Source organism: Trachemys scripta, chromosome 5 (assembly GCF_013100865.1).
Source record: "Trachemys scripta elegans isolate TJP31775 chromosome 5, CAS_Tse_1.0, whole genome shotgun sequence".
NCBI classification, from domain to species: domain Eukaryota; kingdom Metazoa; phylum Chordata; order Testudines; family Emydidae; genus Trachemys; species Trachemys scripta.
Window position 1 is genome coordinate 96,140,071 of NC_048302.1, and position 27,883 is coordinate 96,167,953.

At 39.1% G+C, this 27,883-nt stretch overlaps 1 protein-coding gene across 7 annotated transcripts in view; it reads right to left on the reverse strand.

Annotated features, from left to right (window-relative positions):
* Positions 1 to 332: 332 nt before the first annotated feature.
* Positions 333 to 27,883, reverse strand: part of N4BP2 (NEDD4 binding protein 2) — a 69,849-nt gene continuing 42,298 nt past the window's right edge. For all 7 annotated transcript variants that reach the window (XM_034770921.1, XM_034770918.1, XM_034770920.1 and 4 more), the window contains 10 exons: positions 23,851 to 26,234; positions 21,924 to 22,009; positions 20,818 to 20,863; positions 19,491 to 19,711; positions 17,711 to 17,829; positions 15,481 to 15,619; positions 13,578 to 13,766; positions 10,709 to 10,877; positions 7,489 to 7,612; positions 333 to 3,114 (listed from right to left, as the gene is read on the reverse strand). In XM_034770921.1, coding sequence (XP_034626812.1) covers positions 3,069 to 3,114; positions 7,489 to 7,612; positions 10,709 to 10,877; positions 13,578 to 13,766; positions 15,481 to 15,619; positions 17,711 to 17,829; positions 19,491 to 19,711; positions 20,818 to 20,863; positions 21,924 to 22,009; positions 23,851 to 26,234 — 3,523 coding nt within the window. In that variant the 3' untranslated portion in view covers positions 333 to 3,068. The remainder of the gene's footprint in view (positions 3,115 to 7,488; positions 7,613 to 10,708; positions 10,878 to 13,577; positions 13,767 to 15,480; positions 15,620 to 17,710; positions 17,830 to 19,490; positions 19,712 to 20,817; positions 20,864 to 21,923; positions 22,010 to 23,850; positions 26,235 to 27,883) is intronic.

Sequence of the window (27,883 nt, forward strand, 5' to 3'; positions counted from 1 at the left end):
TTAAAGATATAAGCACTGGTAATGTAAATGCTATGTCTAATGCATCTCAGCACATTTACAATGACACTGGTTTAATAATGCCAACACTGGGATTATTCTCCTATCCACACATGTTCTGCATATGTTTGATGAACATGTTGGATGTGAATGTGGTTAAATTCCACCTCTTCACAGTAAAACTTAATTAGAATACAAGTTCTGTAGGGCATGCAATGAATATTACTTATATACAGTGCATGATTATTAAAATGGTCTCCTTACAAGGTGGTATGGGGCATCTATAAAACTCTAAGAATGAGGACTCCTGAATTACAAAGGTTTCCAACAACTTAACCTCAAAAAGGTACCGCTATGACTGTGTATAAGATGATCTAACTAAGCCTAGAAAAATATTTAAAGTTTAAAAGAAATTGAACCACAAACTATAAAAGAAAAACAAAAGCATTAATAAAAAGGACCATCAAAGTATTTTTAAAAGTATTTTAAAAATCAGTTTTGCCTTACTATTTTTATAATCCCTGGAAATCTGAAAGATTATCTTTAATTTTTTTTTAAACAAATCTGTTTCTTTACAGAATCATGTTTTCTTTCATTGCACAGGCATGTATGGGTCTGTTATTGAGAATTGATCATGAATGCTAAGCTGCTGACATTAACTTTTCTTTAGGAAAAAGTTTTGAAGCATTTTTTTAATTTAATAAATTGAGTGAACTTTAAGAACAAGTATTTTTAAAAGAAAGGAGTCGTATTTTTGGCCTACTAACCTCTACAGTGTCCTGTTAAATAAAAGGAAAAGAAGAAACTGGTGCATACCTATTTTAACAGTCTATGTTCTTTCAGAGTGCTGGTGGTAATACTTTAAGGTTTGAAATTTTCATAGTAAAAATTATGTCACTAGTTTCTTCTTAAAAGGACACCGTAAAGGCTGGAAGTCCCAAAAAATGTTACCTACTTCAAAATATTTTAAAATACAGTTATTTAAAACAGTTCTTCCCATTATAAAATAAATTATTGGGCTCCCAAAACAAAGGCTATAAAAATGAAAAAAAAAGTTTCAATGTTTCTTCTGGAAAACTAGGCAAATAATCCAAGATAGAGAGGAGGTTTTTTGTATATCCACCACTCCTCTTCCACTCTGGTTTTCTCCTCCTTTTTAGGTCCCAATTCAGCAAAGCAGAATACTTAAGTCCCATTGCTTTAATGAGACTTAAGCACATGTTTAAAATGCATTGCTTAATTGGTACCTTAGGGTTTGATCATACACCACTGAAATCAGTGGAAGTTTGGCCATTGATTTCCATAGAGAAGAATCTATTTATCTTATGTTATTACACAACTGTCCGTTACCGTATTCAGGCCCCTAGTGCACAGTGCAGAAGCATAAAAAGAACTCTGCTCTTAAGGACTTAAAGAGTAGGGTTCTTTTATATTTGAACATTTTGCCTACAGGGACAGGGCAGAGACCTAAAGTGGAGAGACAAACCGTGTCCATAAGTACCCACAAACCAAAACACAGTTATTAGAGGGCATATCTACACTGCAGCTGGGAGGCGTGATTCCTAGCATGGGTAGACAGACTCATGCTAGCTCAGTTCAAGTTAGCATGCTAAACTTAATGGCCTGGACACTGCAGCACTGGAGGCATCCCAGGCTAGCTGAGTACAAGCCTGCCTGACTCCCGAAGCCTCAATGGCACGTACAAAGGGATGGTGCATGTAAATTCTGTTATTTGTGTGCATACAACTCTGTGTAAGCACAAACAAAGGGTACTGTTTTGAAAATTTCCCCCCCAAAATTTACTGACATACTAACTTAAGAATATGAAAAATACCTCACATTCACCTATTAACATTATTTCCAGTACACAACTCAATTGTTATGAAAACAAAGTTTCACAGCAAAGCTTTAAAAACTATTATATTAAAGGAAATTTATGTTTCTCAATTTTCAAGGCTGTTACATACTATAATAAAAGCATATTTTAAGATGTTCCATTTTGTTCTTAAAATAAACGCTCTGATTGTTTGCTGAAAAATATCTTAAGTATGGGGGGTGGGAGGTCAGAGGCATTATAAGCACATTTTCTGGATCCTGAAGAACTGCTAATGTCAAAGAAATTCTTCCTCTAATCTGATCTTTCCAGTTGAGCAATTACCACTATACTACTATAAACTGTTTTGCTGCTAGAAAAAGTGCTTGAAATGCCATACAGTTAAACATAATATTTACTACTGGAGACATGCCAATTTATCTACTTATTTATTTTATTATACACAGATAAAATGTAGGTAGAGATGAGACTATGGGGTTATGTTTTTCTCCTTAAAGAATTAAGGTGCATTAATAAAATTTTCTAACAGACTTTAGGTCCCAATCCAGAGTCCTTATAACACACAACTCCTATTGACTTCAAGAAGAGTTCTGTATGAATAAGGACAGCAGAACTGGCCCATATTTTCAAAAAACCACTGCTTAAAGATCATGGCTCAGATTTTCAAAAAGAGTCTTTGAGTGTTAGGCATTCACCTGCCTTGGGTTTCAAATTTCCATGGAGGTTGGATACCTCGCTCCTTTAGGCTCCTTTGAAAATCTCAACTCAAAATTCTAACACACACAATAACTAACTATCTTTAAACAAGTTAACTTTTACTGTGTATATTTTAAAGTTACAAAATCCACAACTATTAAAATGTATTGGGCCAGAGATAATCTTAGGCTCTGTCTGCACTGAGAAGGAAGCAGTGTTTGAAAACAGGACCTTAATTTCTCTTTAACACTGCATCTATTGTTCAGCAGTATTGTAGGTCTACACTTCTCATTTTGTTCAGCAGTATTGCAGGTCTGTACTTCTCATATTAAAATCTCTGTAAGAGGATCTTCCCTTTGGAGTTATGAAAAAATACACTTCAATCTTACCATTTTATTGGAAACACATGCTGACAAAACTAATTGATATAAAATAAGTTGAAAAAAATTTCTATTAAAATACTGTTTTTAAAGTACATTAAGTTATAATTACTGACACTGTTTAAAGTTTTTAGTTTCACACTCCCCTTCTTCACACCCTTTTACTTCAGCACGACTTTCAGGCAGCCTGGTTTTATTTCTGTGAACCTGTTAAACAAAAGGAGATTAAGATTCAAAGTTTATATTATGGCCAGCACCATATCTCCTAGTCCTAGAAAGTGAATAAGGTTGTCATCCAGGAGTAGGGTGACAAGATTTCCAAAGTGAAGAAATCAGGACATCCTCTATTTATAAAGTGGACGGTTTTACATGGGATCGTTTTTGGTATGGTCAGAGAGCTCTGAACAGTAGGGTTTTGGCAACTGTAATGAGAGAGAGAGAGAAAAAATTGCCCAATCCTCCTCCTAATATCTGCTATGCTTTTATCTTTCCCACTCTTCCCTATTCTTCTGAAGAAAAGCAAATGTGGTACTCATCTTCAGAAAGAGAAAGAAGAGGAGTCCAGTAACTGCCATCCTATAAATCTAACTTCAACTCCTAATAGGATAATGAAACAAACATTAAGGGTGGGAAAAAGAAAGATCACACAATATTGATGGTAGGATTTTCAGAAATGTGTAGTGTTGACCAAACTCCACGGCATGAATTTATAAAGTACAAATTTTGGCAGACAAACTTGGATTGATTTTAGACATTGGTCATTTATCAGAGAGAGGAGTCTAGGGTGGCACTGCAGTGTTGGTGTTAAACAGATTGTACTTCATCTTTTTTAGAGATCATCATTAATGAAGGTGTTTAACAAACTTTACAGATTATACAGAATTGAAGGACTAGTTAGGACAAAGAAATAAAAAGGGATCTAAGGAGATCAAAAATATGGTCATAAAATAAAAAATTAGATTCCTTTTAGTAAAAAGCAAGTTAGTACACCTAAAACAAACAAACAGATTCTCAGTGAGAGGGAAAAATTTGGAAAGAAGTACTAAGAAGAGAGATTTTGGAGTGACAAAAGAAGAGGAATCAGACATGCATTTCTAGTGAGATATGGCAACAAAACAGGCCAATACAATTTTGGGGCAGGATATGCAGATGAATCACTTCATAGAGCAAGAAGACAAAGATCCCTCTTTAGATAGCTTGAATATTGCACTGGTATTAGAATACTGCACAGTACTAGAAACAGTAACAAACTGGAGGGAGTTCAGAGGTTTGGAGGGATTGATTTATGAGGAATATATTTGAAGATATAACAGAAGAGAGAGGAATATATTTATAGCTCAATGAAATTAAGAAATGGAAAACTGTAGGTTGAATATCAAGAAAAAAAATGCTCATAGGCTGCAGAATTATTTGAAATGCCACATGCTTCATTGCTTGGGACATGTACAGGTAAGTCTTGTCTACACTGTGCATTCTCAGAGCTTCTCCACTTGGTGATCTGGCACGGGTATAATTCTCCATTGGGAGCTACCAATAGTAGGAGCACTAGAGGATTGGGTGCAGGCTTTTCACCAGCTTGCAAACAGATTACAAAGTTAAAGACAAGATGGTAAAAATCCTGCACCCTCTCAACATGAGTGCTCCTCTATCACTTCAGTGCAGACAACTCTAATGACTGGTCAAAGAACTAAAAAAAGTACAATAGGGAATAATACTGCACTGTCAATTTGTTGGATGAACTAATAGGTATTTTCTCTATCTTATTTCTCTGATTCAATGATAGTTTAAGAGTATTCTGGAAAAATAAAGTTTATAGATTTTTAAAAGTATGGGTAAGCATATGAAATGTTTGGCATGCATGTATACACTCAATAAAAATCTTAATTTTAATATGTTTCTAAGTATTTGCTTCCCTTCATGGACTGGTTATACTGATTGGAAATGGGTAATAGTGACAAACTGGAAAATATCTGTATTTTTTACGAATACATGCAGGCTTCTGTGTGGTTAATTATGATGGGTTACTTGCTATCAAAGATAACGATATCAAAGATAAAACCGCCTCAGGAACACACCTTCAAAGCAGCCAAGATAACAATGGCTGTGCCATTAATAGAGAAGAAACTACCAGTCCTGCTCCATCCAGGTTAGAATGGTTTACTCTTCAGAAACCTAAACCTTGGATCAAAGGAGATCGAAAACCTCAAGATCCTAGAAAAAAGGAGGAGGGGTTGGGTGATCTGAGAAAGGCTCCCAGTGTGTGTCAGTGAAATGCTGACAGGCAAGCAAACTCATACAGAGGGAGGGGGGTAAAAACTCCAGAAGCGCTGTCTGCTTCTCCCAACTCAGAGACAGAATCAGCTGGGCTGAAGGAAAACCTTTAAAAGGTCTAAGGCCTTGGCTACACTTACCCGGTAGTTCGACGGCTGGAAATCGAACTTCTGGGTTCGACTTATCGCGTCTAGTCTGGACGTGATAAGTCGAACCCGGAAGTGCTCGCCGTCGACTGCGGTACTCCAGCTCGCCGAGAGGAGTACCGCGGAGTCGACGGGGGAGCCTGCCTGCCGCGTGTGGACCAAGGTAAGTTCGAACTAATTCGAACTAAGGTACTTCGAACTTCAGCTACGTTATTCACGTAGCTGAAGTTGCGTACCTTAGTTCGAATTAGGGGGGTAGTGTAGACCAAGCCTAAGTAATATCCACATGTGTAGGCCTCATTATTTTTACCCTTTGCATCATATGCTTCGTATCATTTGGGAATGAATACATAATGCTTTGTTTTGAAGATGCTGGTTCTGTGCCACTGCAAATGCAAATGTGAGCTGTCAGGCTCCAAAAGGGAAACACTTACAGGTGCCAGTTGAACTTGTGTTGTTAACTTGGTTGGGGACCGGGGCTGCAGCCCAGAGATCCAGCCTAAGGCCTGGTCCCCACTAACGCCCCACTTCGGACTAAAGTACGCAAATTCAGCTACGTTAATAACATAGCTGAATTCGAAGTACCTTAGTCCGAACTTACCGCGGGTCCAGACGCGGCAAGGAGGCTCCCCCGTCGATGCCGCGTACTCCTCTCGCCGAGCTGGAGTACCGGCGTCGACGGCGAGCACTTCCGGGATCGATCCATCGCGTATAAACTAGACGCGATAAATCGATCCCAGAACATCGATTGCCTGCCGCCGGACCCTCCGGTAAGTGTAGACGTACCCTAAGAGTGGATGGACTATAGGGTTCCCCCCGGGGTAAGGTGCAGGAAGGAAGGCTTGTCACCTGAGGGATGTACTTATGAGGGATTAAAAGGGGTCTTTGGAGTAATTTGCTCCAGTAACTTTGACAGAAACTCAATTATGTACACAAAAACAAACTCATCTAATGTTTTCATCTACCGTCCAAAATAAACGTGGACAGAAGAAAACTGTATCGAACATCCATTATGGGACAGTTTTATGTCATGACATTTTATCTCCACTGGAACTATTATAGGATTGCCAACTTTCTGACTACAGAAAACCAAACACCCTTGTCCTGCCCCTTGCCCTGAGATCCTGCCCTTCCTGAGGCCCTGCCCCCCACTCACTCCATCCTCTCTCTCCCCATCGCTCACACTCTCCCACACTTGCTCATTCACTCATTTTCACTGGGCTGGGGCAGTGGTGTGGGAGGGGTGCTCCCGCTGGGGGTGTGGATTCTGGGGTGGGGCCAGGAATGAAGGGTTTGGGGTGCAGGAACCTCTGGGCTAGGAGATGGGGCCAAGGGGTTCAGAGTGTGGGAAGGGGTTCCGGCTAGGGCAGTTGGCTGGAGTGTGGGAGGGAGTACAGGCTCTGGGCTGGGGGTGCAGGCTCTGAGGTGAGGCCAGAAATGAGAGGTTCAGGGTGCAGGAGGGGGCTCCAGGCTGGGGCAGGGGATTGGGGTGCAGGACTGAGGGCTCCAGCTTGGGGTGTGGGCTCTGGGGTGGGGCCAGGGATATGGGGTTTGGAGTGCGGGAGGGGGTACGGGCTCTGGGAGGGAGTTTGGGTGTGGGAGAGGGCTCAGGGCTGGGGCAGGAGGTTGGGGAAAGAGTTTGAGAGAAGAAGGGGGCTCAGGGTTGGGGTGCAGGCTCTGGGCGGTGCTTACCGCAGGAAACTCCCAGAAGCGGCAGGCATATCCCTCTGGCTTCTAGGCACAGGGGCAGCCAGGGGGCTCTGTGCGCTGCCCCCGCCCACAGGTGCTGACCCTGTAGCTCCCATCAGCCGTGGCTCCCAGCCAATGGGAGCTGTAGGGGCGGCACTTGGGCAGGTGCAGAGCCCCTTGGCTGCTCTTGCGCCTAGGAGCCGGAGGGACACGCCAGCCACTTCCGGAAGCCACACGGAGCTGGCTGCTGCGGCCAACCAGACTTTTAACGGCCCAGTCAGCAGTGCTGATCGGAGTCGCCAGGGTCCCTTTTTGACTGGGCTTTCCGGTCAAAAACCGGATGCCAGGCAATCTTAAACTATTATGATAGTTGATCTGCCTTATTTTACAAATTGAATAGTTTTCTAAAACACATTTCAGTGTTTAGTTAGCTGAATGTAGGTTCAAAATATCAGTAACAGAAATCTAAGCTCACCTGAAGTTGTGGCTTGTGAGGTATTTAATGGCTGCTGGTTTGATGCGAGCAACTCCTCCCTGGCTATGGTTTCCTCTTCCCGTGATCACACACAGATATGGTTTACCACCAGTCTGCTTGTACTCTGTTACAGGAGGAATTGTAACGGTTACAATGTTCTCTCTGCACAGACTCAGCATTTAACAGAACTTTCTTATCCATACATCTGAAAATTTTCACCACAGTGATTTACAATTCTGTTTTCCTACATTAGCTTTAACCGTTATGTATGCATCACTACAATCCATTTTTCCTCTGGCATAAAAAGTAAATTAAATTTGCCATTAGAGTTTAAGAAATATGTCTGAATGAACTGTTCAAATCTGGACTATATCTTGAAACCTATACATTGTGCTCTGTCACAGAAACCTCATGATTTTATAGAAACATCATTCATTACTCATGTCAGACCTGTATTTGGAATTTACAGCCAGTTAGAACATAAGATAGTTAAAAGAGCACAATAAAAAACCAGCAGTTTTAGTAGAGAACATGTTTACAAGAACAAACTCATCATGTACATGAAGCAAAATTCTTAAATCTAAATAAATTGTATCAGTTTTGCATGAAGAAATTTTTTAACTGAAATAATTTTCACAAGACACAAAGGATGAGGAAGAAACATGAAACTGTACATTAATTTTTAACCTCTGAATCAAAGTCAGACTAGCAGGGTAGTAATTTCTCAAACATTGGAGCAGGTTCTTGGGAACATCCTAAGGATCAATATAGCATTTCAATACATCAGCATGGGCTCTACTAGGGCTTTTCTCTAGTAGTCACAAATATTCTGCCTCTAGAAAAGGCTGCAGTAATCCACTATTACTGTATCGTCTGGAAGGGGACAACTGGGGAGGGGAAGGAAGAGTTAATCTGGATTTTATAACTAAATAATTGGAGGTGCTAACTTTTTCTTTTTTTTTTTTTTTTTTTTTTAAACTGAAGGGACCACTTACAGATTGGCACTTTGTGTAGGATCTATCCTAATCTTGCTCTCTCCCCTTTATCTACTTCTTTTTCGTATTATCTGTGATCTTTGACAACTTTCAAAGCATCTAGAGCTGGGATGGATCTCTTTTTATGTAAATTGAAACAAATAAATAAATATTTCAGAGTCAGGAGGCTACTGAGCAAGGACAACTCTGTCAGCGTTCCAGAGCTGCTGACAATAAGTGTTGAGTCATAGGAAATTAAAACTCTATGGATTAATGGGAAAATATATGATACATTAGTAAGCAGAGGTTCAGGTTTATAGCAGTGGTCACCAACTGGTAGATCATGATCGAATGGTCGATCCTGGAGCCTCTGACATTCGATCGTGATCTCTGGCCGCCAAAAGTCCGGCAGCGTAGTGAGGCTAAGGCAGGTTCCCTGCCTGCCCTGACCCCATGCCACTCCTGGAAGTAGCCAGCACATCTCTGCAGCTCCTGGGGGTGGGGCACACCACAGGTCTCCACACACTGTTCCTGCCTGCAAGCACCATCTCCACAGCTCCCATTGGCCAGGAATGGGGAACTGTGGCCAATGGGAGCTGTGGGGACAGTGCCTGCAGGGAGGGGCAGCGCCCGAAACAATGTGTCCCCTGCCAGGGGCTGCAGGGGCATGCTGGCCACTTCCGGGAGCGGCAGGGGAGGCAGGGAGCCTGCCTCAGCCCCACTGCGCCACTGCCCGGGAACTGTCCAGCGGGAGCCTACAGCCTCCCACACCCCAACCCCCAGCCTTGAGCCCCGTCCTGGAGCCATCACCCTGCACCTGAATCCCCTGCCCAGCCCTAAGCCCCCTCCCAGAGCTTGTGCCCTGCACCCCTTCCTGCACCCCAACACTCTGCCCCAGCCTGGAGCCCCCTCCTGCACCCAAACTCCCTCCCAGAGCTTGCACCCTTCTCCCCTTCCTGCACCCCAACCCCCTGCCCCGGGCTCAGACGGAGCCCCCCTCCACATGCCAAACCCCTTGGTCCCAGCCCCCTCCACACGCTGAACCCTTTGGCCCCAGCCCCCTCCCGTACCCCAACACCCTGGCTCAGCCTGGTGAAAGAGAGTGAGGGCGGGGGAGAGAAAACGACAGAGGGAAGGGGGAAGGAGTGAGCAGGGCGGGGCCTCGGGGAAGGGGCAGCATAGATCCTGGGTTGCACTTAAATTCAAAAAGTGATCTTGTGCATAGAAAGGTTGGAGACCATTGGTTTATAGTATAGGAGTCTCATTTTATGACTAGCATGGATGAGGTGAGCAAATTTGGAGTTAATTAGTTCTGGCACTCATATTGCAAGTGAGAGGCCCCATTTAACACCTCAGTTTCCCCTGTGTTAGGAAACTGTTTTTAAAGAGATCATTTAGAAGTGTTTTCTATTCACATGGTTGTGCCTTACATGGTACGTATTTCTTATAAAACATTCCAGGTGTGTTTAATTTGTAAAGTTAGTATTTTCTGCATTTATTTTTATAATTATTTTTTTCCCTAAGAAAAGAACATTCCTGCAATACTTGAATGCTTCACTGGGAGGAAAATTAAAAAACACCTTCATGCACAACTGCACAGAATGACATTTAGGAACGTTACAATGCTTCTGAAACTTGAGAGAATCCAATTCACAGGTGATAATTTTATCTTAAAGGCCATTAAAAGATCATTCAGAAATCTGAACACTTTTGTATAAAACTTGTGTTAGGACATTGTTGGATTATGCTTGTCTGCAAGCATAACAATTTTGCTTAAGATTTAAAAAAACCAACAAAATACTGAAAGAGAAGAGAGTGAAAAGATGACTCAAAAAGGGAGGGAAGGGGATGTGATTAACTTTGGTAAAAAAGTCAGGATGAAAAATCAATAAAGGAGAAATTAACTGATCTCCTTGATAAAGGAGGAGGAGAAGAAGAAAAGAAAAAATGAGAATAAAGTGTAGTAAAAAGGGAAAGACAAACTAACAGAGATACAGGCGGGAAAGAGAAAAGAGAAGCACATTTTATTTGCATTTCCATGACACAAAATACCACTGTTCACTGGGGATCGTTAAAGTTACAATAAAACCAAGTTGTCTTCAGGTGTTGCTAAGTTGCCTTTATTATTAATATTCATACTCCTTATATTTCCCTGTTTATAAAATGTATTCTTTCTACTTTGGTCTTCTGAGCAAAGTGTCAAAGTGATAACTGTGTGCGTGGATTGATTATTAGTTTATTCCTACCGTAGCTTTTCTCCTGTAGTACTCTGGACAAGTGATTAATGGCTTCATCGACATGAAGCCCATGCAGATCCAAAACATTCTCAGGCAGCAGGGATGCATTTACTTTTTCAAAGATTTGCACAGCAGCATCATGGTTTGCTTCTTTCATCTTCTGCTCATGAAGGCGACCCTTTATTCATAAACACATCAACTGTTAAATTCTAAGACTTAATCTAAGCTCCATACTGGTTATCAGGATTCAAGATGACAGCACAAGCAGGGTGCTTTTAAATTTCATTGCATCAAACTGTGAACTATAATCACAACAAATTCTGCAAGTGTGTCACTAAAACCTATTTAGAGGGAGTCATGTGCTGATTTAATCAAACTCGCTCACGGGACACTGGTCAAAGCTTGCACAGAGAAGAGATCAGAATCAAGAAAATGAAGGAAAGCCAGAGAGAAAGAAATAAACAGTATAAGATGCCTACATGAACACTAACATAAACCCCATTCAGTGTTGAATTTTAACTTGTTAGTTAATATTCTATCCTAACAATGGTATTGCACTTTTTGAAAATATTAGTTGTACATTTATTCAGGGGCGGCTCCAGGCACCAGCGCAGCAAGCGCGTGCCTGCGGCGGCCTGTTGGTCGCTGTGAGGGCGGCAGTCAGGCAGCCTTCAGCGGCATGCCTGCGGGAGGTCCGCCGGTCCCGCAGCTTCGGCGGCAATTCGTTGGCGAGCACGCCGAAGGTGCGGGACCAGCAGATCACCTGCAGACACGCCGCCGAATCCGCGTGACCGGCAGACCACCCACCGGCGTGCCGCCGAAGGCCGCCTGACTGCCGTGCTTGGGTGGCAAAAAACAGAGCCGCCCCTGCATTTATTAAATCAGAAGTCTCAAACAATTGGCCCACAGGCCAGAACAACCCTCTCAAATACTTTAAATCTAGTCTGAGTCTACAGAATGTATTCATTCAGATCGGACTAGCCATGCAGTTGAGAACATTTCCTCCATAGCTGCCAAATCTCCTGGTTTTCTTTATGGAAAATCTTCCATGATGGAAGCAGCACCTCTATCAGGGGAATAGTGCAGCCTGCTAAGGAGAAGAAGGGACAAAGAACAAGCACTGGAACTGTCAATACAGCAGGGAGCAGCTCTTAGGATATTGGCCTGATGGTGCAATAAGCAGAAGAAGAGATTGCAGGTGACATTTTGTCTTAAAGTTTCTCTAGTGGCTGACCAGTATTAGTGGCAGATTCAGAGATACCAGCCCTGCAATCCTCACTTGCAGGGAGCTGTAAGCACCAGCAAACACCACAAACATTCAAGTCTCAAACTCAGGCTCTCAAACAAAATCTAGTTTTTGCAATTTTTGCCTCAAATTGAAAGTACAAAGAAAAAATTAAACACAAGAGGCAAGTATTTCACAAGAGTGAAGGTAACAGTTAGCTTTTCCCTAAAAGCCGTAGAATAAATTCTTTATTTTGCAAATTTCACTTATAATTTGTATCCATGATGAAGAGGCAGGATAGTGGTTGAAATTATATTTCTGTCCAACAATCATGCAGACATCACTATTTAGAATCTTCCTGAACAAGCCATAACAATATATAGATTAGAAATATAACAAAGCTACTTTTTAAAAAAAGAATCAGATACTAAATATTTTAATAAAATTTCTCAACTCACCAATATGAGTAATAGGTAATAAAATTGCACACAATATAAAGTATTAAATATTATATTAGAAAAATTTAGCGCTGTCAATCAATTAAAAATTAATTGTGATTAATTGCGTGATTAAAAAATAATTGTACAATTAAAAAAATTGTGATTAATCCGCGCTGTTAAACAATAATAGAATACTATTTATTTAAATATTTTTGGATGTTTTCTACATTTTCAAATATATCAATTTCAATTACAACACAGAATACAAAGTGTACAGGGCTCACTTTATATTTATTTTTTATTAAAATATTTGCACCGTAAAAATGATAAATAAAAGAAATAGTATTTTTCAATTCACCTCATACAACTACTGTAGTGCAATCTCTTTATCATGAAAGTGCACCTTACAAATGTAGTTTTTTTGTTGTTACATAACTGCACTCAAAAACAAAACCATGTAAAACTTTAGAGCCTACATGTCCATTCAGTCCTACTTCTTGTTCAGCAAATCGCTAAGAGAAACAAGTTTGTTTACATTTATGGGAGATAATGCTGCCCACTTCTTAATGACAACGTTACCTGAAAGTGAGAACAGGTGTTTGCATGGCACAGTTGTAGCCAGCGTCGCAAGATATTTATATGTCAGATGTGCTAAAGATTCATATAGCCGAAATAATATAAAGTGAGCACTGTACACTTGGTATTCTGTGTTGTAACTGAAACTGATATATTTGAAAATGTAGAATAACATCCAAAAATATTTAATAAATTTCAATTGGTATTCTACTGTTTAACAGTGCAATTAATCACAATTAATTTTGTTAATCATGTCAGTTAACTGCAAAAACTTGACAGCCCTAGAAAAATGATTTTATAGTAACATTTCTGTATCACTGTATAGCAAAGATGTGATGAGTATTTCATAGTTTTAAAACTTTCAATAGAAATTTGCACTATAAAAATATTAGTTTTACACAAGCTTTCAGATCAGTGTAAAACTACAATCTACTTTCTAACCAATGAATGCACTTGTGATAGTTGGGGGACTTCCCAAGATTTGCATATTTTGGGAGGTTTAATAATAAAGCAAATCCAAACAAGTGCAGTAGGTGAATTCATGTTCAAATCACATTCAGTTGGGTATTTGGCTCTCTTTGAGCTGAGGGGTGAAAACATCCTCAAATCAAAACACAGCGCACTTTTCTCTTTTTACCTGTTGTGCATAAAATGTTGCCACAGGCTTCATACCCATGCGATAGGCCTCCTCTGCTTTTTTTAAGCATTCTTGTTTCTTTTGCTGGTGAAGGAAAGCCTCTGCTCTAAAGTCATCATACCCTGGGTACTCAATGTCTTGGAACACCATCTCATTCAAAACATCTTCAGCCTCCTTGGATTTTTTTGCCTGCGACAGGTAACATTTGCAATAAAGGCCTGGTCCAAATTTCATTGAAGTCCACTGCAAAGCTCCCATTGATCTCACTAGAGCAGTATCAACCTCTAAGTGAGATTACTTGTGTCTGAAACATGGGCTATGTGATATTTATTCATTATAGTATAGCAAATACAAACATATCGCAGGAAAACAAGCTTGAGAGAAAATATTAACACATTACAAGTAAAACTAATGTTTTACTGACAGATATGTGACAAATGAAAATACTCCCCCATGTTTGTAGTCTCTGTTTGTCAGGCTAATGCGTATATACAGGAGTAAGTGTCCAGTTTAATTTTTTATTACTAAGAAATTGTACAAGCACAAGTAAGCAAATTCAATAAGGACAAATGCAAAGTACACCATTTAGGAAGGAACAATCAGTTGCACACATACAAAATGGGAAATGACTGCCTAGGAAGGAGTACTACAGAAAGGGATCTGGGGGTCATAGTGGACCACAAACTAAATATGAGTCAACAGTGTAACACTGTTGCAAAAAAAGCAAACATCATTCTGGGATGTATTAGCAGGAGTGTTGTAAGCAAGACATGAGAAGTAATTCTTCTGCTCTACTCCGCTCTGATTAGGCCTCAACTGAAGTATTGTGTCCAGTTCTGGGCGCCACATTTCGGGAAGGATGTGGACAAATTGGAGAGAGTCCAGTGAACAGCAACAAAAATGATTAAAGGTCTAGAAAACATGACCTATGAGGAAGATTGAAGCAAATTGGATTTGTTTAGTCTGGAAAAGGGAAGACTGAGAGGGGACATGATAACAGTTTTCAAGTATGTAAAAGGTTGTAAAGGAGGAAGAAAAATTGTTTTTCTTAACCTCTGAGGATAGGACAAGAAGCAATGGACTTAAACTGCAGCAAGGGAGGTTTAGGTTGGACATTAGGAAAAACTTCCAAACTGTCAGGGTGGTAAAGCACTGGAATAAATTGCCTAAGGAGGTTGTGGAATCTCCAACATTGGAGATTTGAAAGAGCAGGTTAGACAAACACCTTTCAGGGGACTGGACTAGATGACCTCTCAAGGTCCCTTCCAGTTCTATGATTCTATCTCTAAGAGGATGGTGGAGCTAATGACATCAGTTGAGGAAACTGCAGTCCCTGCTTTCAGTTAAACTGAAGGATGCTGCCTTGGTAATTCCAAAAAGGCCTTTTAAATATTTCACTGTAGATCTTTAAAATAAATACCCCTTGGGAAGGGGGAGGAGGGCGGCTGATCAAGTGCAAACTTTACAATTCTAGACCGGATTTTTCTGATTGTTTGGAACGTTCTAAGCGCCCTTTTCCCTGCCCAATCTCAGTATTCACTCCATGAAGGAAGGGAGTGTGCATATGTGACTGAGAAAATTAAGCAAAAAACCAAAACTGCTAAACTTCAGAAGAATAGAGCTTTATGGTTCAAGCTTGTTAGATAGTAAAGACAGGTCAGTACTGCCCTTCTAAAAATCTCAGTAGAACTGAGTGTTCGTTACTCAGTGCTTCACATTCTAGGAAAAAGATAATGTCAAAAATATCCACATTCACTGTGACAAAAATACAAACCACAAATGTTGCAGCAAAATGTGTACTATAACACTGATGACAGGACTTCAGTATATATATATATATACATATATATATATATATATATATATATATGTGTGTGTAATTATGAAAAATATTGGCTTGTACCTTTTTCTCTCGGTTCTTTATAGCACTACAGGAAGGGAGAGTGTCACTTTGCTGAGCAATCTCTTGAGCTACAACCGTTTTTACAGGGTCTGCCTCCAGGACACAGTTCAGAAATTGCTCGGTCTGTTCTAAGGAGTAGCTGTAGAGAGTCAATAAAATATCAGTAACTTTGCATATATGTTGTTCCAATGCATATTAACAGCAGCTGCATTTGTTAAAATATATACAGTAGACCTTCATACACCTACTGGAGTAAATGCTATCATAACAGTACTGGAGTTGTCACTTTTCTACTCACTAGTTCAGCAAAGTTCCTTGTAATACATCACCAGACTCAGATTTTCATTGAATTGCATACCTGCCTTGGTGCTAACAGATGTACCAAGTGCTGTTTGACAGCCAGTAATTAAAAGGGACAGATACTGCTAAGATTTGTAGAATCAAAACAGAACTTTATTATTTCTGTTTTTAAAGGTGATGGTATTCTTTGTGTGCATTTTAAACAGAAGTAAGTGCTCATTAAGAAAAAAGAAATCATAGACAATAGTCCAGCACTCACAACCTACACTACAACAACAATCATGTGCGTCAGTGTGGCTGAGAAAATAACTGTGAGAAGAAAACAGATTTCATTTTCAAGCTTCTTGAAATTTATAACCTATAGTAGGAAAAGTGACTTTAAAAAATCATGAAGAATATTTTGACATTGTACCTTTGAACACTAAGGAAACTATGTAATATTTAATCTTATTTTCAATCAGCCTTTGCTATATAGATTTATGGAAGAAATTGATCCTGTTCTTACTATCACAACTTTGGTAGTCCTCTATTTTTCATATTGCTCAACAGACTGATAAGAGGGAGACTGTTTTAAATCAATGAGGTGTTGTGAAGAAGCCACAAAGGCAAGGATACCGAGGAAGGAGTTAGGAGGGAAACTTGTGAGGAAAGAAAGAAATGAAAACAAAGATGCTACAAAAGTGGAATTGTGTGGGCTTGAAAGGGAGGACAGGCTCCTTAAACTTAATGTAAAAGGTTAAGGGGAACCGGTGAATGGATTCAGGGAGGCCTGTGAAATGGCCTGAGCAGTGGATGAAAATGACTATTTTAGCAGCAGCACTGTAGATGAACTAAAGAAAGTTACAGAGAGGTGAGAGAGGAGGTGGCTGTAGCAGTAAAAGTGAATGGTGACCAAGGTATGGACAAGTGCTTGAGCTGCTGAGATGGAGAAGGACAAATTTTAGAGATGCTGTAGAGAAATAACCTACAAGATCTGATGACAGCCTAGATGTGTAGGGAGAACATGTAGGAAGCAAGAAACTGTGTGAAGAGGAAGATAGTTGGAATGGTCAAGGATGATAGCAAAAGAAGGAGAAGGAAAGTTTTAGGAAGAATGATGGACCTCAGTTTTCACAATCTTGAATTTCAAATGGTAGCTGGACATCAAGGATAAGAAGCTGAAAAGAATCAGATGCAAGAATGGATGGAAGGAGAGATGACACTGCCCCAGCCTGCTTCATAGCTGCTGTGGTGTGGAGTAGAGAATTAGCAGCAGATGTTAGGCCACGGTAGATTTTCCCTCTGGCTGAGTGCCATTTTCATTGACCATACTGTTCCCATTACTTGCCAATCTCTCCAAGTCAATTCTTAGGATGGGCTCCTTGAGAACCATCGATAGAAAGTGGCTCCAGTCAGTCAACATCATGCAAGGAATATAGTAGAGGGAAAGTGAGGGAATGAGAGAAGAGTCTTCTCAAAGTAGTAAGACAAGACTAAAACAAGTGAAAACGTATAAATTTGAAGAAAAAAAAAATCTTTGCTGTTAAGGACCACAAAGTTTGGCCTTTAATTAAAGCTAAACTTATTTTTGTTATATTGGCTAGAATAGGGGTTCTCAAACTGGGGCTTGGGACCCCTCATGGAGTTGCGAGGTTATTACATGGGGGGGGTCGCGAGCTGTCAGCCTCCACCCTAAACCCTGCTTTGCCTCCAGCATTTATAATGGTGTTAAATATATAAAAAAGTGTTTTTAATTTATAAGGGGGGGCTCGCACTCAGAGGCTTGCTATATGAAAGGGGTCACCTGTACAAAAGTTTGAGAACCACTGGGATAGAACCATTCTTTAACAAAGTATTAATTTTTTGGGCACTTAATTGTGACAGAATAACCATGCACTATATGTTATTACTATGCAGCATTTTACAAAGGAAACATTTAAAGATCTCTCACTTGTTGTCCTTGAAGATGTCCATTAAGAAGTTTTGGTTTATCGTTGGGAACATCTCAAAGAGTTGCTTCTCCTTCAACCTGGCAGCACAGTCTTTTCTAGCCATGGAAGGAACACGTTTCTAATCCAGAAAGTAAAGTAAGTGAAACGGTAAAATCATCATTAGAGGAATCTACATTAATAAAACTGATCCAATAATGTAACTAATTTGTTATTACCAAAAAAATGTATTCACTACCTAGGCACCTATCATGCTAAAGATTTTAATTACATATAAGCATCAGCCACACACTCATCTGGTGCACAGAAAGCTGGAACGGGCATATCATGCTGTGTGATACTGTACTGCCACAGTCTGCAATCATTGGAAGTGACTAAGCTAGCGTTCTCTCAATTTAAACTGAGAGAAGGCAGATGGCAAGGTATTTTTCGAGGGGGCCTTAAATTTTGGAATTTGCTACCCTGCTGGTCTATAAATGTCCAGATTACTAAACATTCCAGGCATGCTGCAAAACCCATCTATTTTCCCTCAGGCAATTGGGCAAGGAGCATACTGAGTGTTTGGGATTGAGCTATGATTGTTTTATTGATGATGGGAAATATTGGTTTTGTTTTGAGGCAGGTATGGGTTGTTTCTATGTATTGTGCATTCAAATTTCAGAAGTCACCTAAAGCAGTGTTTCTCAATGTTTGGTCCATGGACCAGCACCAGTCCCTCAGATCTCCCTGACATAGTTTGGGAAGGCAGCAACCCGGTCCCTGGTATCAAAAAGGTTGAGAAACACTGACCTAGAAGACATGACGTGACAGGTCCTTAATTATAAAACTGAAATAAATAAAGCTGACAATTCCAGTGCTCATATAAAATAAGTGATCAAAACAAAATTGAGCCAGATTACACCAAGCTTAAATCAATCTGTGGACACCATCGTTATCAGTAAGCCACATATAAGTATAAGGAAAAGAACCCACAACACTCTGCTTCAGAAATACAGGCTTATACTATTTGAACTTCAATGTCAACAGAAATAGGGACATTCTATTTTTAGGACAACTACTTACAGGGCAACAGAATAACAAAGAAAAACATAACTGCACTAATCTGTCATTACATCCATTAAAGGAGAGTAGCACAGTTAGCTAGATCATTACAAGCTTCAAATTGAAAACAGAGGAAAACTAAATGGAAACTAAGAAAATGGAAAAGAAAAAAAACTTTAGGGAATAATAAGTGTATGCCAAATTGAGAGAGAATTACATCTTAAATACCCTTTAAATGTGTCAGCTGTCTGGAATGTTGTGGGTTTTTTAAAAAAATATCGTAAGCAATTAAGTCTCTTTTTGAACAAGGATGGCATGGTGCTAATTACAAATTTTTGCATGGTGTCTCACAAAGAATGCATGAAGCCAATTTGATAAATAAATTTTTAAAAGTAAACAACTAAAAATGCAGCTCAACCAAATGCAAATGCTAACCTGTACACCAAGATATAGCATGATCTGTTTGTGAAACAATTAAGATATTAAACTTTCAAATGACAGATTTATTTTAAACAGAAACATCAACTGGCTTTTATCTAGCACCTTAAGTAAACTCTAGCTATCAAAAAACAATTAATAAAATTAGTTAACATCTATCTCAGAAACTCAGCACTAGTCAGCCTGTACAAAGACAGGCAACTGTAGAAGCAAAATATGGCTTCTAACCATACCAAACTGTGCAGGGGGGGAAAAATCAGCGTGATACAACTTAGACATCATAAAAAGTGGCAATATTCATACCAGGTCCTGTTTCTCCTGTAAGGCTATTTCTTCAGACATTATTTCTCTGAGTGATACTCTTTGAGTCTGTGCATTCCAGTGATCCATAAAAGGGAAAATTTCTGATGTTGCTAGATTTTCACTGCGTGTCTCTGTTGATGACTGAGAGGGACAGGCCATTTTTTTTCTCTGCAGTTTACTGTCTGTGCTCTGAGATAAGATTGTATTGGAGTCATCCAGATCTAGTAAGTCAAACAGTACAAAAGCAACAAAAATCTCAAGGTGACAAAATGAAAAAGTCATTGTATTTAATTAAAGCAAAGCCCAAAGTAATTAAAATACATTTCACCTTACTACATTTTCATTAATTTATTTATTAATAATCTAATTTTATTTAAGCAACTTCTATTTTTAGCAAAAATAACATTACATTGCCTACATTTTCCTCCTCACCCTCTCCCTACCAAAGTCCATCAAGCTTCATTTTTCTTCTAACTAGTAAAAAAGCAACAATTCAGATGGAATTTTTAAATGCTGGAACCTAACTTACACCTGCAAATAGATAACTGCATATGACCATGTGTGGGATTTTTTATACTCACAGTTACCTTTTTGTGTGTATATATATATTTTGCATCCACAACTTATGAACAGATATTTAACTATTTGGTCACGTTTTTCTCTTGCGATGTTAATGGCACAGTTTAGCTATTAGGCAAAAACTTTTTTAAGTCTAAGGACCAGATTGTGGCTTGAAGTCACAGCCCAGGTTGTAAAGGAGTGGAGTGGGTGTTTGCTGCAGAGGAAGGATTCCTCATGGGGAGCTGAGGGACTGAATGCTTGATTAGCAGATCCATCACCATCTGAAAGAGGGTCACATGCATTACCCCCATGCTGGGCCAGTTCTGGTGACCAAGGTGAAAGGATGGGATGCTCATTAAGACCATGGCCCCTCCCACTTTCTTCTTGCAGAAGGGTAGCCCCACTTGTAGCACTAGCCTGGATCAGTGTCTCTTTTACCCATGGAGATTGTATCAGGCCTTTGAACATCCATACAGACTCAGTCACAATCTCACCCTATGCATTTTGATCCCAGGTAGACATGAGAAAAGCTAATCCTTATAGAGTGCTTTAATGCTATTGTTAAAGTCATTGGCTTGTTTATTTTTACTACTACTGCTAGGGTTGTAAGATAATGGTGAGTACCATATCAAGTCCACTAAATGCAAGCTGAGCTTAACAAACGAAGCACTCTATTTTCAACAATTTGCAATTTTTTAACCTTACTAGTTTTAGTTTTCGAGAACTGAGCGTTATTACAGTAATTTAAAGGAACAGTATACTGTACCTTGCATAAGCAGCTTATAATATTCATCTTCCTTCCTTTGTCTCTTCTAATTACAAATATTAAAAAAAAAAAATCACATTAGTGAACCATAGATATAGGTTTCCCACTAATATTAACTCAACAAATGTTACTTTTCAGGTAAACAGGTTTCAAATTAAAGTATAATTTTTAAACTTTTTATCTGAAAAAAATGTGCATATATCTAAGATAAGAAATACATTAAGAGGTAAAGTTTTGAAAATAATACTATTTTTCAAGTGACAGATCAAAGTAGTGCTAAGATATCAAATCAGATCTCATAATTAAATTAAAGATTAGACAAACCAAGGGAAGATTGTACCAAAAAATAAGATGCAGTTTGAAGCAGTTTTTCTTCTTACTCTGGCTGAATTTCTGATGACATGAGACTCTAAGAGAACCTTTCTCAATTAGTTAATATAAATATATTTGTTTTCCATACATAATAGGTAATGTGCACTGAGACTTCCTCTTAAAGAATAAAATCAAGGCTTTTCAAGGTCAAATGTCATTGTTGGTGGATGGTTTTAAAATTCATGTTTAAACAATGGGCAATACATAATAACAGATTGGACATTAACTGATCTTTTTGTGAAAATGTGTATGTTATGATCTTTTTTCCCCCATAATGAATCTAATTTTTGCTATGGTATGTCTTACGGTGTGAAATTTATTCTTCCTTGAAATCCTTCTCATCTTATCCCACCCAAAATCTGAAAAATGTCCATGATTTCCTCTTCCTCCCCTTCCCTCCAAAAATGTATTTTAGAAGCATGAGGGTGGGGCACTGATGCCCATTTTGAAATTATACTCCATAGTTTGTTTTTACGTTTGTATTTTAAGAGATTGGTATTGCCTTTGGGTTTTATTTGTTGCAGGGGCAGTCAACACTATCTAACTAAAATAATGATTTCCTCTATGCTACATGTCCACTTACCCTATGTATTTTACACCATATAGCTAATATTCTCACTGTTACAGTAAATATATAAAATACCTTATATAAATATTTAGACAAATGCAGAAAGAGAAACAAATAGATTGACAAAACCCAAGTGTAACTTCTTATAAGAAAGAAGCCTACCAACCATAATAGATTCTTTCCATTTCTCATGAATCACTTTGGCCAGATTCAGATCTATATGAACCACATAATCCTCAATAGTTAGTGATCCTTATGGAAGAAAGAAAATATACTCATTAAAGCACTGTACAAAAATTAGTCCTATCAAGTATAGCACTGTTGCTTACCACTAATTAATTTGCATTTAGGAATTTTACATAAAAATGTCATGCCTGAAAACTGCAGTGACTTCCAAGTTAAATAAAGACACTGAGTTCTGAGCCCTCACCCAACAGGATTCATAAACCAACACAATAGGGAAGGGGCAGGAGAGGGCAGGTTAATATTAATTGCATCTTGTTTAAACTTAACTATTGGAATGACTGGCTTTTTTATACCCTTATAATTTTTAATGCATATTCTTCTTTTATATGTCCATCCTTGCATTTAATGTCTTTGCAGTTAACTCTGAACCTAGTGACCAATTGTGATGCTGCATTTTTCCCTTATTTAATCTCTCCCCACGGATAATCATCCCTGAAGAATACATCAGCCATTAGTGTCCTCATTGTTCCCTGCATCATACCCAATTTAGAGAAGCATCTTCCCTAGGAAGCATAAAAGCCAAGAATCCTTTTCTACACTAGTCAGAGAGCAAGAGTGACCATGGTAGCAGCATAATGTAATCTTTCCCCGGCACACCTACCTGATACTATTACACCTGTCAGTTTCTCAAAAAGAAAAGGAGAGTGATTTAGAGCATGCAAAGAAAGGGGGACAGGTCTGAGAAATAGTAACACCCCGCTCCCCCTTTTTACCCCAACCCAAGAAAATGTCTTTTTTTTTTGCTCACAGCCAAACCCATTAATAAATTATAGATTCAAAATGTTATATCAAGTAAATATGATGTGAAAAATAATTTCAAAGATTACTAAACCTCCTTTTGTTTTTTCAAACAAAGTTCAAGATCAATCAAACCTGTGTACTACCTGTATTACTAAATGGGTCAGAAACTGGACCCTCTTACAGGCAGACTTGGAGTGGCTAGAGGCATTCCATATGCACTGTCAGCACCAAATCCTGAGCATAAAAAATGGTTTGATATTGTGCCAGATGTCACAATCTCATAAAGATCTGGCCTTTCTTCAGTCCCTCATTACATTCAAAAGTGGTGCTGCATGCTCTTCAGCCATGTTGCCAGGATGGATACATGTTCTCAAACTCTCCATCATCCCATGAAGGGATGAAGGCCCTGACCCCACCTGGAACTGCCTGCGGGGCCACCCTACAGATTTGTGATTTGCAGGACTGAGCCAGATCTGGGAACTTCACTAAACAATGCGTGGCTGGCACAACAGTCCCCAGTGGACTTTGTGTGTTTGATGATTATTTTGTTTTTTCTTTCCATTTTCTCTTGATCTCTCTCTCCTTTTAATTCTATATCTTGATGTGTCTTCAGGTGATTTTCAATGAGTTTTCTCTCAGACTAATTTTTCATTTTAAAAAATGTTTCATATTATTCTCTCACTCTCTCTCAAACTTTCTTTCATTTCTGATTTGGCATCTCCCTTCCCCATTTATTTGTCCCATCAAAGGTTCTCTCTCTCTCTTCCTTCTCCCAACCAATCAAAATTTTTCCTCATCATTATCAACCTCTCCACCTTTGGGAGACAGAAAGTAGGTTCTGCTCCAAGCCAGACAAGTGGAAATATTTTCTTGCAATACTCTTGTGGGCAGAGACAAAAAATTGAAAAGAAAAGATAGCTATCCTTGCTGCTATATTTTATGTAACATTCTGGTTCAGTTCAGTTTTTAAATTAACAAGAACCTTTGAATAGCACCACAATATCATGAGGAATTCAAAGTAAGCATAATAAATAAATTAAAATGGCTTTAAAAAAAAAGAACTACATTACATATATATTTGTATTAATTATTTTTCATGCCCTTACCTGAGTCAATGCCAACTGGCCCAAATATTTCTTTCAGTTGAAGGGCTAGTTCAGGAGGTAATGCCAATTCTAGGCAATTTATATTCATGGATCCCGAGGATAATGAAGTAGGGTTCAATATCTTGGTTCTATCTTCATCCATATTAGAAGGTTTGCTTTCTTCCCTATCACCTCCAATTGATATCATATCATTCCCCTGAGTTTCTTTATAGGTTTCCAGTTCTTCTTCATCACTTGCACAGTTCTTCAAAGGTGCTTGATCCATTTGCAGTAACGGAAGAATCATATTATTTACTTTGGAACTCTCTAGATATGTTTCTGAAAGTTTATTGTCTACCTCCTTATTTAATTTGGGTTTCAAAATGGTTGGAGCAGTGCTGAACACCTTAGGTAAAGTCACAGGTAGACATAAGCCCACATCAAGCTGTGACACCACTGATTTTTCTTCTGTTTCATTAACAAGGCTCATCGCCTTTAAGTTTATTTTCTGTGTATCTGAAACAGACTGCTCGATGATATCTGTTCCTGAATCTTCTGCCTGAGTTCTGGGAACAATGTCCTTGGTATTTTTGAGTTTTACTGAAGCACTCAGTGGAAGTCTTGTTAGTGAGTCAGATATTTTAGCATCTGTCTCAAGTATGTCTGCAGTTTCACTCTCTGCATAACACACTGATAAATTGTTTTCTGAAAGTTGAGTGATACCATCAGTCCCAATTATTTGGCTGGTTTGTTCAGAATTTTTAAGATTCTCTCCATAGTTTGTATTTTCCTTGAATTCAAGGTCTGTGGTAGCTGGCACAGTTCCTGCCTCCTGCAAGCATTCAATGTCTTCGCCTTTACACTTTTCATCAGAATCCAATAGCAGGCTTGTGGCCCAGACAATGTCCTTGTTACATCTTTCATATAAGTCTTTCAGTGCATCAAATGAAAAGGACCCAAACAACTTACAAAGAACATTCAGATTTTCAGATTCATCAATACTGATAAGTTCACTTTCTTCCACATATGTGCTTTTATCATACATAACTCTATAGGGTATTTTTTCTTGAGAACTTGAAGCAGCATCCGTGTCTTTTGGTCTGAATGCTTCTAATCTGCCATGTAATACTTTGGTATTCTCGGAAATAATATTCTCAGAAATAATAATTTTCTTTTCTAATCTCCATAAGAGCGCGAAATCCTGTGGCTCAGTCTGTGAATACCTGCTTGGTTGTTTACAGATGTGTTTTTCAGATTTCTCTTCCAGCAAATTAAGCGTTGACAACTGTTCTGGTTTGGAGAGGGCCACACTGCTGTTGGTAAACGTGAGGGCTAATTTATGATGCTTCCGTGTTCTTTTATTTTGTTGGGGCTTTTTCTCACTGATATTGTCACTAGCTATTCTTTCAGGTTCTTGAAAATTTGATGTCTCTGTGTCCTGTAGCTCTTCACTGCTCACAGATGTTCCATGAAGCACATCCACTGTGTCAAGAACATTTTTGTGTATATCACATTTATTATTTCCAGCTTCATCAGATTCACTTAGACTTCTCTTTGATATTCTCCTTGATCTATGTTGCCTCTGCTGCAAAGAGCTCATAGCAGGCCAGTCTCCCATCATTTGCAATTCTGGGGTAATTTTATCTGCACCAAGAACACAGAAAGAGTCAGAGACTAAATTTTCCTCCCTCTGTCTTTTTTCACCATGTAGTACTTCCTGCTGAATATCTGCCAGGTCCACTTGTGCCTTGTGTGAATCAAGATGATGCTGGCTGGTTGCTTTATCCTCTTTATCACTCTTCATAGAAAATTTTTCTATTCTTCTAGTCCTTTTGGTTCTCTGCCTGATTGATTGTTCTACAGGCCAGTCACCCAGAAAGTTTAATAATTCTGGCCTCACTGATACATCCAAAGATGAACCATTTTGTTTCATAATGTTCCTTTCATGTGTTACTACTGGTTCTACTGCAATTTCATTGTACTGATCCTTTTCAGTTTGAACTTCCAGAATCTTGTCACTATGTTCTTGAATATGTTCACAAGAACAGATATGCAAGTGTGTGGTTTCTTCAGATTTCACCTCATTAGTTTTACTAGTTTCTGTTTCAGTAATTCTATGTATTTCTTCTCTCTTTACAGCTTTTTTCCCCAAAGGCACTTCTTTTTCTTCATAATCTGATAAACTGATATCCACACTACCTTGAATAATGCTATTCTCAGAAACATGTTCTCTTAAATTATTTTCAATTTCCTCCTCTTCTTTTCGAAAATATCTATCTGCTAAGTTATTTTCTACTGCTGAAGATGTAGAAGATGCATGTTTCTCCTCTTCAGCTAATTCAGGAGGTTTTGAAGCTGAAGCAAAAAGTGTCTCTTCTTTCACATATGCATGTACCTCTTTTTGCCTGTAAGACAAACAATTAAACAGAAGACGTTTAAAGAAAACTTAAAAGAAAAAAAACCTAACAAGCCAACCCCACTTCCCCACAAACTTCTATTCTGGCTTGGCTACTAAATAAATTTAAATTAAAGCTCATAAGCTCTTTAAACCAGGGTCCCATATTTTAGTTTAGGATACTATACAATCATTGAACTGAGACATACATAAAATGTTCACACACTACCAATCCATGAAATCTGGGGAGAGGAAAACAGTTTAAAAAAGAACTAGCTCAAACCTGAACACTCCCCTCTAATAAAACAAAACAAAACAGCACAGATATTTACTTGATAAGGGCCCCTCCTTGATTCCAAATAGGGATTACATTTTTCTCTTTACATTAGTCTATCTCCCTCTACCCCAACCTGCAATTTCCAACAGGAGGACAGCGGCAGGCAGCTGGGAAGGGGTGGCTGGGTGGAGGCACGCGGCCCGGGACCCCCGCCGGTGCTGTGGGGCCCGGGACCCCCACTGCTGCTTCTGCAGGGCAAGTGGAGTGCAGTGGCCTGAGACTGTCCCAGCAGTGGCCGGTGCGGCTGGCCCAGGCAGCCCTGGAGCCAGCCGCATCGGCTGCTGCAGAAGTCATGGAGGTCCCAGAAACTCACGGAATCCATGGACTTCCGTGACAGACTCGCAGCCTTAATTGTAGACCAGTCAGCCTAACTTCAACATCCGGAAAGACACTGAAACAAATTATTCAACAATCAATTTGGTAAGCACCCAGAGGATAATAGGGTTATAAGAAATAGTCAGCATTGATTTGTCAAAAACAAATCATGCCAAACGCTACCTAATTTCCTTCTTTGACAGGGTTATTGGCCTAGTGAATAGGAGGAGGCAGTAGACATGATGTATCTTATTTTAGTAAGGCTTTTGACACAGTCCCTCATGACATTCTCATAAGCAGGGATCTGTTTTCTGTGATAAATACAACAAAATTCTCTGATAAAAGAAAACATAAAAATTCAAGTTTTTCTGTGATTAAAATGAAATGCTGAACATTAGTTTCCCTAGCCACAATATACTGTATATAGGTATCAGTTGAACACAATGTTTTATTAATATACAGTGGAACCCCATTTATCCATTCAAATTGGGACTGTGGCTAGATTGGATAATAAAAAATTCAGATAATCCGGAGAGCGGCAGGGCTGACAGACAGGGCTCTCGCAGCCTGGAGTTCGGGCTGTCAATCCTGGTATAGTTAATACGGAGAGACAGATAATGGATGCTCGGATAAACAGAGTTCTATAGTATACGTTTTTAGTTTTTACATTTTGTGAAAAAATAAAGATTCTGTATAAAAATGCAAATTCTGCATTTTTCCATGGCAAATGGATTTCTAGGATCCTTTCTCATAAGCAAACTAGAGAAACGCAGTCTAGATGGAATTACTATAAGGTGTGTGCATAATTGGGTGAAAGCCTATACTCAGAGAGTAGATACCAATGGTTCGTTGTTAAAATGGACATACGTAGTGGGATCCTGCAGAGGTCAGTCCTGGGTCCAGTACTATTCCACATTTTCATTAATGATTTGGATGACAGAGTGGAGAATATGCTTATAAAATTAGCTGATGATACCAAGCTGGGAGGGGATGCAAGTACTTTGGAG